The sequence below is a fragment of the Felis catus genome, chromosome A1, assembly GCF_018350175.1.
Source record: "Felis catus isolate Fca126 chromosome A1, F.catus_Fca126_mat1.0, whole genome shotgun sequence".
In the NCBI taxonomy this organism is placed as follows: domain Eukaryota; kingdom Metazoa; phylum Chordata; class Mammalia; order Carnivora; family Felidae; genus Felis; species Felis catus.
The window spans coordinates 397,577-414,089 of NC_058368.1; the positions used below are offsets into that span (position 1 = coordinate 397,577).

General features: G+C 45.3%; 1 protein-coding gene across 1 annotated transcript in view; it reads left to right on the forward strand.

Annotated features, from left to right (window-relative positions):
• The first annotated feature begins 1,509 nt into the window (after positions 1–1,509).
• Positions 1,510–16,513, forward strand: part of ATP12A (ATPase H+/K+ transporting non-gastric alpha2 subunit) — a 28,771-nt gene continuing 13,767 nt past the window's right edge. Inside the window, exons 1-11 of the mRNA XM_045037131.1 lie at positions 1,510–1,799; positions 2,472–2,627; positions 6,203–6,262; positions 8,693–8,896; positions 9,667–9,780; positions 10,743–10,877; positions 11,008–11,125; positions 11,380–11,648; positions 12,309–12,507; positions 12,656–12,765; positions 14,324–14,458. Coding sequence (XP_044893066.1) covers positions 1,791–1,799; positions 2,472–2,627; positions 6,203–6,262; positions 8,693–8,896; positions 9,667–9,780; positions 10,743–10,877; positions 11,008–11,125; positions 11,380–11,648; positions 12,309–12,507; positions 12,656–12,765; positions 14,324–14,458 — 1,509 coding nt within the window. The 5' untranslated portion in view covers positions 1,510–1,790. The remainder of the gene's footprint in view (positions 1,800–2,471; positions 2,628–6,202; positions 6,263–8,692; positions 8,897–9,666; positions 9,781–10,742; positions 10,878–11,007; positions 11,126–11,379; positions 11,649–12,308; positions 12,508–12,655; positions 12,766–14,323; positions 14,459–16,513) is intronic.

A 16,513-nucleotide genomic window follows, 5' to 3' on the forward strand; every position in this document is an offset into this window, starting at 1 on the left:
GCAGCAACAAGTCAGGATGTGTGTGTGGAGTAGCCCTATTTGTCCTTTTTGGTAGAAGTCACACTCTAGGATACCTGATGGCATCAGAGTGTCACATGGGTCACAGCAGCAGTGGCTGAGACTGGCAAAAGCCAGGAACTCTGCAGGACCAGAGAGGTGCCAGAGAATCTGACAACGTTCTTTTTTGTCCAGTTTAGTAGTAACTAACACTTTCCCAAAATTGACACCAACAAGAGTAAACAGCAACCTTCTCTAGGAGGAATTGTCACAATTTGCTGATTTCTAAATCGATGCCATCACCTCTCTCTTAGCCTATTCCTCTCCCTACGTCCCTCTTTCTATCCCCCTAATCAAGTCAGAGTGAATCTGCATTTGCTTTGGAAGCTTGGATCACACTTGAGTTCAGGGGCATTTCTCCAGGCATCCTGCTTCTCTATTCTGTATCTGTCCAAGAAGGTAGAGCAGGGGCTGGAAGAGGTGATGGTGAGCCAGCAGCCACTTGGGCCCGCAAAGTCCCTTTTCTTGCATTCCCAGCAAACAGTGGTAATGTCAGCTGCACGAAAATTTTGCTTCTCCTTAGCCCTGTCTTCAAATTTTTCCTTTGAAGAACCTTCTCCATGAGAGAAGGAAAGAGGGACACCATACAGACTTACTCCAGGGCGCCACTGTTGCTTGAGTTTGGACTAGAATTTAATATCCCCTCCAACTTGAAAGAACCCGAAATGTGTATGTGCGAACCAGGTGTCACCCGGGATTTTCCTGTCCCTTACCATTTAGTTAAGGAGTGAGTCATTGGTGTTGCCCAGCTCCACAGGGGTGTGTTGGGGGAGGGCGTCGGACTTCAAAGTCTGCCATTTTGGAAAGAAAATAAGAAAGGAAGGGGGTTGGGGAGGAAGGCAGGCGGCAAGGAAGGGACTTGCGTGTGTAGCATTGGCGGAAGGGGGAGACGTCTGTGCCAGTTAGGGGGTGGGGGTGTTTGTCCGGCCTCAGCCCGCAGCTTCAGTTCTGTCCACGGGGCACAGCCAAGTCCCGGAGTCTCCGGGCTGCGCGGCTTCCTCCCATCTCTCCTCTCCACTTCCTGCCTCCACATTGTTTCAGAACTCCAACTTCTTACCCGGATCCCCGAAGTCATTCAGCTACGCCTCACAGCTCTCTCGGTTATTCCCAAATTCACCCTGACAGCCACATCCGCCTGTGGAAATCCACTCTCCGGTAATAAGTCGCCTCCTATGGCCAGACCTTCGAGAGCAGTTGCCGCCAGGAACTGCAATTCCCCCGTCTGCTTACAAACTTTTGCCAATTCCTTCGTTGGTAAGCAAATTTTAAAAGCAAAGCGGGTGAGGGTTTCCACCCCAGCTTGGACGAGGCCTCGTGAGCGTCCGGAGCTCGCTCGGCGGCGGGCCGCGTTGGGCCGACGGCGCTGCCCTTCAGGACCCCGCGCACCGGGCCAGGGCCCGCACCGCGCCCGGCTCCCGAGATAGAGGTCCCGTCGTGGTTTTCCGCGCCGGGGCCCGCGCCTGCGGCTTTCCCGCCTCCCGGGGCGTCCCGAGGCTGGCGCGGGGGCGGGGCGGGCGGCATTTAAGGCGGGCACCGCCTCCCGGCGGCAGCGGCTGGCGCTCGGCCGCGGGAGGTGCGCCTCGGGACCGCGCCGCTGCCGCCAGAGCCCGACGGGACCCCAGCCCTGCGCGCGCCGCCCGACGGGACCCCCCGCGCTGCGCGCGCCGCCGCCGCTGCCAGAGCCCAGACCCCAGACCCCGCGCCCGCCCGCAGGCGGCGCCACTAGCGGCGCCATGGTCAAGGTGCGTGCGGCCCCCGGCGTCCGCCCGAGACCAGTGCGGACGGGTGGAAGGCGAGGAGAAAGAGGGAGGGCGGGTCGTCTTTATTCTGCCTTCCTTCTGGCCTCTGCGCGGCCCCTCTCCCCTCCTGCGGCTAGCTGGGGTGAAGACCCAAATCCAAACCTCGGGGGAAGGGGCCCCAGGGGTCCCAGGCCGGCTCCGATTCGGAAGGTGGAGCGGGGCGGGGGGTTAAGACCGCCCTGCCCGCGACGGAGGTTCTTGAGCTCAGTGGGCACGCCGCACCCGAGAAGCGGGGACTGACGGCCGGTGTGTCCTGTGGGGAGCAAGATACTAGGGCGCCCCTGGGGCTTCTTGGAGGGGTCATGTCTCCAGCTGGAGGAAGTAACTTCCCACCTTCCCCACCCCCAAGAGGGGTACCCTGAGGAGATGCTGGCAGGGCTGTGTGGCCTAGCCTTCCCTCTACACTGGAGGAGAGGAAAAGAAAGGGGTCCAGGAGTCGCTATTTGAAGGTGGGGGAGGGGAGAGAGAACCTCTCCACAATCTCGCCAGAGGAGAGAATGAAAGGTGCGAGGGAGGCTCCCTTCCCTGCCGGTCCCCGACCCACAGGGAGAAGAGCTTGACGCCTCTTCAGAAAACCCATCTTGGACCAATACTGCACCTCTGCTTTCCTTTCAGAAAACACTAGAAATTTACTCTGTGGAGCTCAGTGGAACGAAAGACATTGACCAAACAGACAAGGGGGATGGCAAGGAGAAGTACAGAGGCCTGAAGAACTGCTTTGAACCCAAAAAGAATCACCAGAAAGAGGAGCTTAAGAAAGAACTGGATCTGGTCAGTTGATTTGGTCCTTAAGCCAAATTGGTCCACCGAGTACTGCCCTTCCTCCTGAGAACTTGCCCCTATAACCTGCCTCTTAAAAGAAAGATCAGTCTCGACGATTTGAAAATCTCCCTCCCCGCTCCGCCATGAGATTTGTTTCCTTGTTTAAAATAAATGGCGTGATAATATCTACCCAGGGGTAGGTCCTGTGCGGGATTCCTGTATTCTGGTTGTAGGCACTCTGAGGGAAGAGCCTCTGATTCCAGTCCCCACAGGCACAGCCCAGACCTCTTTCCTTCCTGGCTGTTTCATTGAGACATAGGTGACCGATTGCCAGTTTTCAGCTGGTAAGGTAAAACTGTTGGAGCTGGACCCATGCAGGAGAAAAACCAAAACCACGAAACCTTGCTAGGTTTCTGGCTATGTATGCCCCATGAGAAAGAATAATTTCACTGGTAAGAATATTGGGCTTGGATTCAGAGAACCTTAGGCTCAATTAAGTTCCACTTCACTGATTGATAACTGGGAGCAAACCACCTAGCTTCAGTGAAGCTGCATTTTCTTTGTGGAAAGTGGGAAATAAGCAATTTGCAGGAGTGAGGGGGAAAAGTGAGAAAAAAGTAAGAATATTGTGTAACTGATGCAATTTGTAGTTTAAAGTGTAATTTATAATTAGTCATTTTGTGATTTATGGAAGCCTCGTATTCCTTCCTGTTAAGGAGGAACTTTGGAATTATGAAAGCTGGCCACCATGGGAAAGACCTGCCTCAGAACTGAAATGTGACAGGTTACATCTTAGGAACGTCAAGGCGGAAACTTCCACACCAAGCCCGAAATTTGCTAGATTGCCCCTGCAGTTCACTGCAGACTTTAAAATTCTGTTATTGTTGGAGCAGATAGTAGTGGTGCAAGTTCATGTGGGCTAGCGAACCAATTGTTAAATATTCAGGAATTTGGCAAGTTGGTTGACATTGGGTTAGCAGCTTGAAATTTGGCTATGGTGAGAAATCAGTGAATGCTATAAATCAGAGCTTTTAGTTTATTTTTCCTGGCAGGCTCGTTAAACATTCAGCAGCACACCACTAGGTATTTGTCCATGTATGTTCTGATAGTTAAGAACACAGCCCTGAAACTGGACTGACCCAAATTCAGATCCCAGTTTGATTGACATTCATTTGCTATTTTGAAAAACAGGAATTAAAAATGGTGCCTACCTGTTGAAGTCATTAGAGGGTTAAATGAAGTAAAGGAGGAGAAAGGCTTAGCACAGCACCAGACGATAGATAGCCATTCTTATTTCCTATGTATCTCTAGCATTTAGGATTGAAGGCAAATCTAGTCTTCCTTGAAATTGCTACTTACAACATGAATGTATATCCATTATGCCTGTTTACTATGAAGATAATCTCCCTTTTTTGAGCATTTTGTGAAGATGTATAATATAGGAAAATAATTTTTATGGTGTTAGCCGGTGTTCCCCTGCTTCCCTGCTGAGAGAGGAACATCTTTCTTTCCCAACATTCTCACAAGAATCCTATAATTTCATTTGTGACAGCATACTTGGATGCCCTCTGGCACATTGGAACTTTGACAAGAACTAAAGTATCCCTGGCTTCTGAATAAACAGGCTGATTTAGGACCCAAGCCTGAGCCACAGGATGATGCCCTGAGCTATTCTAGTGCCGGCCAGCAGGGTGCGCCAGAGGCACCCACTCCTCCTCCTCCCCCTCCCCCATGCTCTCATCCACAAAGTCAGGGATAAAGGAAGAGGAAAGGTATTCTGCCTCACACTATATATAGGCTCCTTAAAGTCTGAGTTCCATCCATGTGAACAATGGCTGTAATCACCTGTTACCTCTGTCTGCCCAGAACTTAGCACACTGTGCACAGAACTGTGTCTTAATCCTTTGAATCCCCAGCAATATCTTTCAATTATTAATATTAGTACAATGACTGAATGAGTAAAGCAGAATCTGGCTGAGGAAAGGGCAAAAAAATGTTGTAATTGGAAAATCTAATCTCTTACACAACATGTCACTTTTTTGCATGTACTTAAGAAAAGAGATGGTTCTTTTACCCATCACAGTATAAATCTTTGTTTCAGATGATCAGAGCTTAAAGAATCCTGAGTGCTGCTGCTAGGAATTTACCCAAGGCATACAGGAGTGCTGATGCATAGGGGCACATGTACTCCAATGTTTATAGCAGCACTTTCATCAATAGCCAAATTATGGAAAGCGCCTAAATGTCCATCAACTGACGAATGGATAAAGAAGTTGTGGCTTATACATACAATGGAATATTACTTGGCAATGAGAAAGAATGAAATCTGGGCTTTTGTAGCAACGTAGATGGAACTGGACACTGTTATGCTAAGTGAAATAAGTCAGTCAGAGAAAGAAAGATACCATATGTTTTCACTCATATGCGGATCCTGAGAAACTTAACAGAAGACCAGGTGGGGGGAGAAGGGGGAAAGAAAAGTTACAGAGAGGGAAGGAGGCAAACTATAAGAGACTCTTAAATACTGAGAATGAAGTAGATAATGGGCATTGACGAGGGCACCTGTTGGGATGAGCACTGGGTGTTGTATGGAAACCAATTTGACAATAAATTTCATATTAAAAAAAAAAGAATCCTGAGTGCTAGATTTTCTAGGTAGGGTGCAGGAGAGTTACTTAACCCTGGGTTTTCCAAGACAGGAAGAGGTTTCTAATCCTGTAGCCCAGTGGGTCTCAAGGGAAGGGAGAGGAGGAATTTGCTCCCCAGGGGACATTTAGTAAGGTCTGGAGACATTTTTGGTAATCACAACTCCACGGAGGTTGCTAATAGGTGGCATATAGCAGGTGGAAGCCCCCCCACCCCTCCGCAACAAAGAGTTATTGGCTCAAATGTCCGTAACGCCAAGGTTGAGAAACTCTGCTTTAGTCTGATGATACTATAACAAAATTAGCAAGTGTGGACCATACTGGTATTTATTTGGCAGATTGTAAGTCTCAGGACTTCTCTAACAAGTGAACTCCCCGAGTCTCAAGTATTTGATTAAGGAAAGTCTTGCCTCTTCCTACCAGAGACTACCTGCCCAAAGAGGGCTGCATGGGTAATAAGTTGTGAGAATATATCAGATGGGTCTGGTTAGGTATAGCTCATCATCCTCAACTAATCCCAGAACTCAGGTCTGAACTAAGTATCCAGATCACTAGTATCTGGACAACAGAGAGGTATGCTAGAATTTGCATGTGGTGGAGAACAGATTGAGGTGAAATGCATTGCTTTGTTCATAAAAACTAAAGACAGTTATTATGTGGTAAATGGCAAATTAAGCCTGAACTCAAGGGATGGCCAGAAAATCCCCTGGCCAGTGAATCAGAAGAGCAAGTCTTTCTTGCAGCGAGACTCTCTCTTCCCTCACGGCAATAACCACCTGGCACAGAGGGTTTTTTCCTTTTCTCCCTCACTCCTGCCCCCCACCCCCCTTCTATCCTCAGTGCTACTCTCAGTTTTCAGGGGCTGGTCTAAACTTAGTTTAGCATTTGTGTCTTTTGGAATTATCTAATGCACTCTCTTCTTCTTTTCACGGACTTCAGGATGACCACAAACTCAGCATTAAGGAGTTGGAAAAGAAATATGGTACAAACATCATTACAGTAAGTCATCAGGGGACTGGGGATCAGGAAGACTGGGACGGAACTATACAAAGGACTGTACAAAGCTGTGTGCTTAGGGTGTGTGGAAAAGTGGATGGCATCTTTAGGATGAAGCAGCAACTTTGAGAATGCCATTCACCTACATACCCAGCATGTGAGAGGGGGCTGGTTAACCTGAAGAGCTGGCGGGGCTGAACCACGCCCCAAGTCAAGCCCCTCAGCTGAGCTGGATGCCTGGCTGTAAACAATCTTTTGGTTATAACTGCAGGAAAGCTGTGGTATCCCCAGGAAGACTCAGACACGTCTTTATGGTCGTGGTCAGAGGCAGAGATTACTTTTAACCTCCATGTCCAGGAAGTATAATGGTCTTATCAAAGAGTGGGGAAAACCAGTGTCAAAAAGCAAGCATCCAGAGTGACAGTCTTAGAACCCTGCTTGTCTGCCTCTTCCTCTGAGAAGAGCACACACTGGTGTGCTCCAAGGCATCTAGCAAATTCCCCCATCACAGAAGGACTGCTTCAAATTCAAATTAAATTTCAAAAGTTTTGGTGTCTTGACATCAGGAGATTTGGAAACATCTGTTGAAAGCAACAAAAAGAGCTATGTGCACCGCACAGGATGAGCAGTGAGAGGGGCAGAGGGACAGGTGATCCCTGGTCTCAAGGAGTTAGCAGTCCAGCAAGGGATGCAGATATATAGGGGAGTATCATAACATCCAGTCTGTTCCACTTAGATGGCAAAGATAAGTTTAAACAGTGTGCTGAGTGACCCATTCTGACCAGAGGAACCAGGCTCCCTGGATGGAGCAGTGCGTAAATCAGGATATAGGAGGATTCAGGTTCAAGTTAGCAGAGTACTCAGGAGGCTGGAGAGGACAGGGTATGTTTGGAAATCAGTCTGGGGTTTCTGGGAGCTAATGTGTGTGGAAAGGGGAGAAGAGGGATAAAAAATAAGGCTGGGGAGTGGTAATTTGGGTGAAACTATCAAACACTTCCATATTAAACTAAGGAATAAGGACTATATTAGTTGTACTTACTCACAATTTCTAAACAGGGAAGTGATTTGAGTAAGATTGGTTTTCAAAAAGCAATTCTGGTAGAAGATAGTAGAAGATATAGATAGATATAGATAGGTAGATTCTGGTAGAAGAGAGAGAGAAACAGACAAGCAATTCTGGTGGGAGATATATATAGGTATCAGTAGGTAGGTAGATAGATATTTTTTTTTAAGTGGGAGATGGAAGGGTCTAGTAGAATGAGACAATCACTCAGGAATACAAAATGAGGAACCATAACAGGGCAGTAGCAGTAAGATGGGAAAGGAAGGGGGCAGATTCAAGAGACATTTCAAAGAAATAACTCGTAGAACTTTGCTTTGCTGGAGTTTTTTAACAGATCCCTGATCCCAGTTACCAAGGTAGAGAAGCAGGAGGAGGAGGAGATTTGGTCAAGTGGTGGACAGGGCCATGGCAGGGAGCTGGGGGCCGAGAGATTAGAGAAGGCCATAAGAAGGAGAAGGTGGTAAATTTTATTTGAACTATACTATAAGTTGGTGGCTCCAAATCTAGTTATTCAGCAAATACATGAGCCTCTATTACAGAAGAAGCAGTACACCCTATAAAAGACACAAAAATGAATAAGGGTAGTCTTTAAACTATCCTTTAAGTAGCTTACAACATATTAGGGAGAAAAAGTAATGACAAGACTTTCTCCACAAAGGATAGTTTGTGGGGGGAAAAAAAGCCTTATGAATCACAATACATGATTTCAAGGTGTTGGAGGGGCCTGTGTGCACCTGTGGATGGCACGCTTACCAGGAAAGGCTTCTGGCAAGAAGTGACTGCTGATGTGGGCCTCAGGGGTTGGTAGGATTTATAACACTTAAGATGAGCAAGAACTTAGAACTTGGGGTGGATATATAGAAAAGCAGAAAGACACCAGACTTAAGGATGAAAAATTAGCCCAATAGAGAATATTTTCTGGATAATTACTACATTGCCCTTAACCCTGGTGATTAGCTTTTATATTTCAAATCCTCCTTAGGCAAGTTACTCCTATCTAGAGTGTAGTACAATGTCTCTGAAGCCAGGTTGCCTGGTTCAATCTGGTAGTACCGTGTACTAGCTGGATGATTTAACCTCCATATGCCTCAAATTCTACATCTGTAAAATGAGGATAATGTACCTTCTTCAGAGAGTTATTTGGAAGAGTATATGAGCAAATATATGGAGTACATCGCTTGGCTGATAGCACTAATATTAAATATTCTTTTTAAAAAGGTGAGGGTTGGGGGAGAGGAGGCATCATCTACTTTTCCCGGGTCCTCCTTGCGCATGGTTAACTGCTACCCACAACCTGCAGAAAAAAATGATGTCCAACCTCAGAGAAGAGAAATGTCTAATTCCTATTTGTTTTTGCTTGGCTTTCTCAGGGTCTTTCTAGCACCCAAGCTGCTGAGCTCCTGGCTCAGAATGGTCCCAATGCCCTCACTCCTCCCAAGGAAACACCGGAGATCATCAAGTTTCTCAAGCAGATGGTGGGAGGGTTCTCCATCCTTCTGTGGATAGGAGCCATCCTGTGCTGGATTGCTTATGGGATCCAGTACTCCATGAATAAGTCCTCATCCCTAGACAACGTAAGGGGGCCTCTTTCTAGGGTTTGCTAAACTAGTAATGGGAAAACAATCATAAAATAAGGCCTTTGGTGGGCAGAGCTGGAATCAGGAGTCTACACTGATCACTCACTGTGCGGGTTTGGGAAAATCAAGAATTTTACCAGCTATAAAATAGAAATTGTAGCTAACTTTCTGATGTCTCAGGGGCAGCATGAGGCGTGAATTTTAAAGAGAGAAAGAGGGGCACTCTAAGTTCCTAAGGGAAAAAATATCTGTATCCATATGAAATATTTTGGGGTTCTCTCACCTCAGAGCTAATTGTCTCCCTTTAACATGGGAAGCATCTATGCCTGCTGATAACTGAGTACCAAAACCAAAAAACTGAATTGGCCAACATGATGCTAAGAGAAAGAAGCCAGATGCGAAAGGCCACACACTGTATGATTCTGTTGATATGAAATGTCTAGAATGGGTGCATCCTAGAGACAGAAAGCAGATCAGTGGTTGCCAGGGTTGGGGGGTGGGAGTGGGAAATGACTGCAACTGGATACTAGGGATCTTATTGGGGCGATGAAAATGTTCTAAAACTGTATTGTGGTGATTGTTGCAAAACTGTAAATTCATTAACAATTGCTGAATTATGCACATTAAATGGATACATTTTGTGGCCTGTAAATGACACCAGAATACCACTGCCATGTCTCTTGCCTTCCCATGGAGAACTCTATCCCTAGGACCTGACTCACTCCTGATGCCTGTTCTTCTGATCGATGCTTCTCCTCCTTACTCAGGCGTACTTGGGCTGCGTGCTTGCCTTGGTTGTTATTTTAACGGGGATCTTCGCTTACTACCAAGAAGCAAAAAGCACCAACATCATGGCCACCTTCAATAAGATGATCCCACAGGTGGGTAGCAGCCATCCCTCTCTGGTCTCCACATGACTTCAGATGAGGAAGCACCAGATGAGGAGGAGAGTGGGGCCTCTGAGAGAGTCTGTGCTCCACCATTTGCTGTCTAAGTCTTAGGCAGTCCCTCTGAAGCCCCACTTCTGCACAGAGTTTTGAGATGATCAGGGAAGTAGGACACAGGAAAATGCTTAGTCGAGAACAAAGCACAGAAGCATCAATCATCACACAACATCTTCTATTACTGCTCATGAGCTTTGGTGGACTGTTCAAACAAAAGTAATTCAGGGGCTTCCAAGAGTGAGCTGTAGAAGTTCAGGAGCATTCCCTGGTAGCCAAGGAGGTCAACCTGCAATTCTTCATCTGTGACCATTTTTGCACCCATTTTGGAGCCTCTCTGCACATGGTCCCAAATTGCTCTTGGTGAGGGAGGCCTGCTGCTGCTGTCTTCCCACAGGGTCCCGTGTTCGGTGTCCTCTAGGGAGACCACACACCACTGTCAGCACAGTAGGAAAACCATGCTGCCCCTGGCCCATGGAGCTGCCAGCTGGAGAGGGTTCTGGATGGGATCATCTGTGCTAAGAAGTGGGAGATCTGCCTCCCACTCCATTAAAGTTTTCCTGATCTGAGCAAGATTACTAAACCCTTTGGCTCAGGCTTCAGGGCTCTCCCTGCACATCCCATCCAAGATCACTCAACGTTAATTGTCCCTCTTACTGTCATGCCCAGGGCTGTCAGTTTGTTATATCTGCCCACAACAGCATATTCTGGTTCCAAGAACTCTCTAAGAGTTCCTCCTCAAGAAACAAGAGATCTTAGTATGTTCAGTTCCTAGGTACAAGTCTTTGGCTTCCGAGAGCTGTGGCTTCCATGGCCTGCATTCCCAAGACGTGGGAAGGTGCAGATGGAGGAGCACTGGCATCATTCCAGGATGAGTAGTCTGCCACTGTTTTCCTTTGCAGCAAGCTCTTGTCATTCGAGATTCCGAGAAGAAGACCATCCCTGCAGAGCAACTAGTGGTGGGAGACATAGTGGAGATTAAAGGAGGAGACCGGATCCCTGCAGACATCAGGTTGTTGTCTGTTCAGGGCTGTAAGGTAAGCATCACAGGGAACCCCAAAGATCACGCTCGTAACTAGTTGCCATTATTTTGTCTTTCCAGGTCTCAGTGTAACTGTGACAGGAACAAGATGCCTAGTCTTCAACTTTTTTCAAAATTTCTTCTAGGTAGATAATTCATCTCTCACTGGGGAATCGGAGCCCCAAGCCCGCTCCTCTGAGTTTACCCATGACAATGCCCTGGAAACAAAGAACATCGGCTTCTATTCTACAACTTGTCTGGAAGGTAAGTCCAGCTGTCTCTCAGGACCACATGCCCCACCCATCCCCCTTCTCCCCCTTAGGTTTTATGTTCTTATCTCTTTACCACCTCTTGCTACAAAGCCTTTCCAAGAGAAAACATGGAACTGAAAAGCCCAGAGAACTTTGTAATGTCATGTGCTAATTGATCGTGTAAGCCAGCAAAGAGAGGACTGTAAATGGGCTGCGGTCCCCTTGTAGCTGAGGACTCCTGGACTAAAATGTCTACTTCACCTGTAGGCACAGCGACTGGCATGGTCATCAACACAGGCGACCGCACCATCATTGGTCAGATTGCCTCTCTGGCTTCAGGAGTTGGAAATGAGAAGACACCCATTGCCATTGAGATTGAGCACTTTGTTCATATTGTGGGAGGAGTGGCCATCTCCATCGGCATCCTTTTCTTCATCATCGCAGTGTCCCTGAAGTATCATGTCCTGGACTCCATCATCTTCCTCATTGGCATCATTGTGGCCAATGTGCCTGAGGGTCTCCTGGCCACTGTCACTGTGAGTCCATGCTGCTAGGTGGCCTATACCCTGACCCTGGTAACCCTTAGCATTCTGCTGTGCTGGGTGAGCACCCACCGTACACTGTGAGTCTCCTCCATCTTCAGAGCCACACTCCCTCCCTGTCAGGGATACCATGGGACATTCTGAATAGACTGTTTCGTAGACAAAAGTAATTGTGATATTGTTAATATTCAAACGCACTGTCCTAGAAAACGTTATGTTTTCATTTTCAGGAGATCTATCTGCAAATTGCACATATTATCTTCCTCCTTAAGATCTAGATAAGACAAACTCAAACTACCACCACAGATTTTCAGGAAGCCTGATGCCTTCTCTACGTTTTCATATTTCTTAAAAAGAAAAAAAATATCCTTGGCAATTTCTACAACTGAGGAACTTAGGCATATTACTTACCTCCTAAGTTTAATAAAAGGATTGTGGCATATAGGTCTTTATGTGGTTTATGAGGCACTGGGTCAGCTTTGCTGCATCTGTAACTATACCTCTGTTCTGCAATCAGTTCAGCTCCAGCTGCTTCTATGTTCTGGAGCCCAAGTTCAAAATGATAATTTTTCTCAAAGCTTCTCTCTCTCTTTCTCTCTGTCTCTATCGGTCTCTCTCCCTCTGTCTCTCTCTCTCTCTCCCTCCCCGGTCTAGGTGACTCTATCACTGACAGCTAAACGGATGGCCAAGAAGAACTGCCTGGTGAAGAACCTGGAGGCAGTGGAGACCCTTGGCTCCACCTCCATCATTTGCTCAGACAAGACTGGGACTCTGACCCAGAACAGGATGACCGTGGCCCATCTGTGGTTCGACAATCAGATCTTCATAGCTGACACCAGTGAAGACCATTCAAGTAAGTCTTCTGGAACATTCAGTGGGGCCTGAAGTTGTGGACTTGAGTAGAGGAGGCCGAGCAGAATGTGGTTGCAGTCTCAGAGAATTGTTTGAATAGTATGGGTATTAGGCCTACCACCCCCAGGATCCACTGTTCTGTTTTCCAGACCAAGTCTTTGATCAAAGCTCTGGAACTTGGGCCTCCTTATCAAAGATAATAACATTGTGCAACAGAGCTGAGTTCAGACCGGGACAGGAAAGTGTCCCCATCATGAAGGTAAAGTTTCAGCATCACTCAGTCTTAAATCACAGCCAGTTTGAAGTCACTTTCTCCATTCTGATTTGGTGCTTGAATTAAATCTCTCCAACTATGTAAAGTTTGTACCAGTAAGAACAAGTCTGACTCACAAGACCCGCAGAAAATTTTCTTCACTCTAAGTAGCTTTCAGAAATCACAGAGATGTCTAAAAGTCCTCAGAACATTGATTTGGTCTTTTGAAAATTCTGTCTCATTCCTGAAAATGGATGTGCCTTTAAGGTACTTTCCTTAAAGTAGATATAATTAAAGTTTCTTTATTACATAAATGCCATTCACTTTATTACTTAAATCCATTCGCTGAAGTTTAAAATATAATTGGATGAAAATAGAAGGATTGACCTTAGAACGTATTCCTCTTGGCAGAAGATGGGGTTCTAAGGGGTCCTGGAATGTTGGAATAAACAAAAACAAACTTCTCCCTCCCCCTCCTTCCTTCCCTTCCTCCTCTCTCCTCTCCCCTTCTGCTTCTCCCTCTCAGTGAGTTCTCCTGGCTTTTCTGTTTGCCATCTGTTTCCTTCATTGACTCTTGCTCTTTCTTATACTTTTTATTTGATTGGCTTTCTTTCTCTATCAGACAGCTCATCAATTCTCTTCTGGGCCAATCACTTCTCTGCCCATATCTTTCAAATCCTCATCTCCAATTCTGATTTCTCACCCAAACTCCATGGATCTTCAGTTAGTTTTGTGTTCCCACTCAGAAGTTTTGCCATGTTAGACTCTCAACAAATTATACTTCTCACCTTCCACATGTGCCCAACCTGGCTCTAAATCACTCTCTTGTCCAAAATTTGCCTACTTTTTCTATGACATAACCATTTTACTTGTCATTCAAGCCAAACCTTTTGGAAGTCGTCTTTAATTTTCTTCATTCCTAATATCTAATGAATCACCAAGTCCTATTATTCTTGCTTCAAAAATATCTATAATTTTATATTTATATTATCACTAGTACCTTATATCTAATTAATTATACCAACCTCTTAATTAGCTTCCATGATTCCAGTTTGTCCCTTCCTCAAGTCTTTCTTCCGTGCCACTAATTTTCCTTAAAGACTTCATTAGATGAACTGCTTCACCTAACTTTGCTCAAAAACTTTCTGTGCATCTCTGTTTTTGACTTCTCAAGTTTTAGACCTTGACTGCCATATCCACCTGTATGTCCAGAATATATACCAAACTCTTCCATTTCATGCCTTCTTTCATGACATTCTGGTTTCCAGAAGGCTTTCTTTTGCACCTTTATCTCTTGGTAATCCATCCGTCTTTCAAAACTAGTTCATATCTGCTTTTTTCATGAGACCCTCCAGCTCTCTCAGAGCTCTGTTTTGAACTTGCCTAATGCCAGTAGGCAGCACCATTCAGTTTAACACTTTTACCATGCTTCAGTCAGTGGCTAATTGTGGTGTAATCATTTGTTAGATGGTAAGCTTAACTAGGCTCTATGCTGGCTCATTAAATATGATCACAAAAGAACCAGATTATGTGCTGCAAATATTTGTTATCTCTTGATTCTCAGAGAGTTGTCGTTGGAGATGCCTCAGAAACTGCTCTTTTGAAGTTCTCAGAGGTCATTTTGGGTGATGTGATGGAAATTAGAAAAAGAAACCACAAAGTAGCTGAAATCCCGTTTAATTCAACCAATAAATTTCAGGTGAGTTTTTCCTCACAACCGAATCTTTGCCATCACTAGACGGCATTTCTAGCTGTAAGTATCCTTTGGTTAGTGTATATTTTGAATGATATTTGACTTCAGAAATAGTCCTCAGGGATGCAGGGCCTGGGCATCTAATAAGCCCAGAATAGGTTTCCCTTGCTGGCCTCTTTCCTTTGCTGGAAGTAGATAGAGAAGAAAGAAAAGTAGAGATCTTGTCAGGTGCCGGCTGTTCCTGTGAATGATCTATGTTATACACACACACACACACACACACACACACACACACACACACACACAACCACTTCACTCCCAGCCCTACCCCCACCCCCTCCGGGTAACATTTGCACAAGTGAGGGGCAAAAGCCTTATCCCAAAGGATAAATGAAAGGTGAGGGAGTGGGGAGAAGTAAAATTTACTGTGCCCTTCATTTATGTCCAACACTTTACATACATTCTCTCAGTTAATCCTCACAATAAACCTGAGGTAGGGCTAATTAATCTCAATTTCTAGGTGAGGAAACAGACCCTTAGAAAATATTGATGAAAGAAAGAAAGAAAGAAAGAAAGAAAGAAAGAAAGAAAGAAAAAGAAAGAAAGAAAGAAAGAAAGAAAGAAAGAAAGAAAGAAAGGAGAAAGAAATGGAAAAAGGAAAGAAAAGAAAAAAGAAAAAAAAATGTCAATCCTAGCAGAGTTACCCAAGCATTTGAGTGGCACAACCACTTTTCACACATCTCTTCAACTCCCAAGGCCATGTTTTTTCTACCACAACACAAAGGCAGAACAGTTTAGTTCAGTCCATGTGAATAAGCCTTGCCTTTTGTGAAAACCAATGAACAGTCTTCTCAGATGACTATTACCAGCCACGTTGCTTTCTAGTTCTGCCCCATATGCAGTTGACAGGGATCTCCTTTCTACCCATTGCTCAGGAAGAAAATGGCCATCCTTTGCTAGCTGTCTTCCCTCATCCAGGCTGGCTAAGAACCCACGAGCTCTATCCTTCTCATGGGGGGACAAATGGCAATTTGTAACCCAGTTACTGCTGCAAGTGGGACTTCCCATAGACTCCAAAGCTGAGAGCAGGGCGTCATGACTTGGTCTTTGCATAACAGGAAAGTATATAAATAAGATAACCATGTCTGTGTAAACGTTTCTGGTATTTACCCACACATTTTGTTCGGATGGCATTTAGGATTGGGAAATAACTGTGTTGCAAACGTCTTTGTGAATAACAAGCCAATGAAGAATTTAGTTAGCCAAATAGACAACTAAAAAATGTATGAAGTAAAATACTAAAGCCAGGAAGTTAGATCTCTTATTCAAAACATAAGTGAAAATAGAATGAGTAACAATCCTAAAATAACAATAGTAATGATAGGTATTATATGCTAATTTCTACATACATTGAATCACACACTCTATAAGGTAGGGAATGAGGAAACTGAGGTACAGAGCATTATCACACAGCTAGTAAGGGCCAGAGCCAGGATTCAAACAGACCCAGGGAGTTCATGCTCTTAAGGAGTAGATTGAATACCTTCTAATCAGGAACCAGACTCAGAATCTGACTGGGGTTCCATCTACTCCAGTAAAGCCTTTCCTAATGATGTGAGAAATGAGAAAAAGTAGGTTCTGTGAGGCCTCATGTACTAAATGTTGAGGGAGAAAGTGGGCTACCCAGAGTTGGAAGTAGAAAGGAGGTCCTATGTGGGCTCTTGCAGAAGAGATCAAAGAACCTCTTTGGGTGCTGTTAGTGCTATGTTATATTTACACATGAGCAACACTCAACCCTAATCAAAGAGTCTTAGATGTCATGACCTTGGTCTCTGGGGTATCATTCAACCAAAGGAAATAAAGTGGAAGGTCTATGTCTTATTGATTTAAAAAAGCAATTACCCAAACTGAGACTGGTCCATAAAAATATTTCCAATGGTTTGTGGCAAACTGGTGAAAATGAGGACAATATTTTGTAAAGTTTTATATAAAGATGAATGTATTTAATTTAAAAGATTATCCTTTATATGCTGCCTGATTAAGGCAAGGACTCTAGCAGCC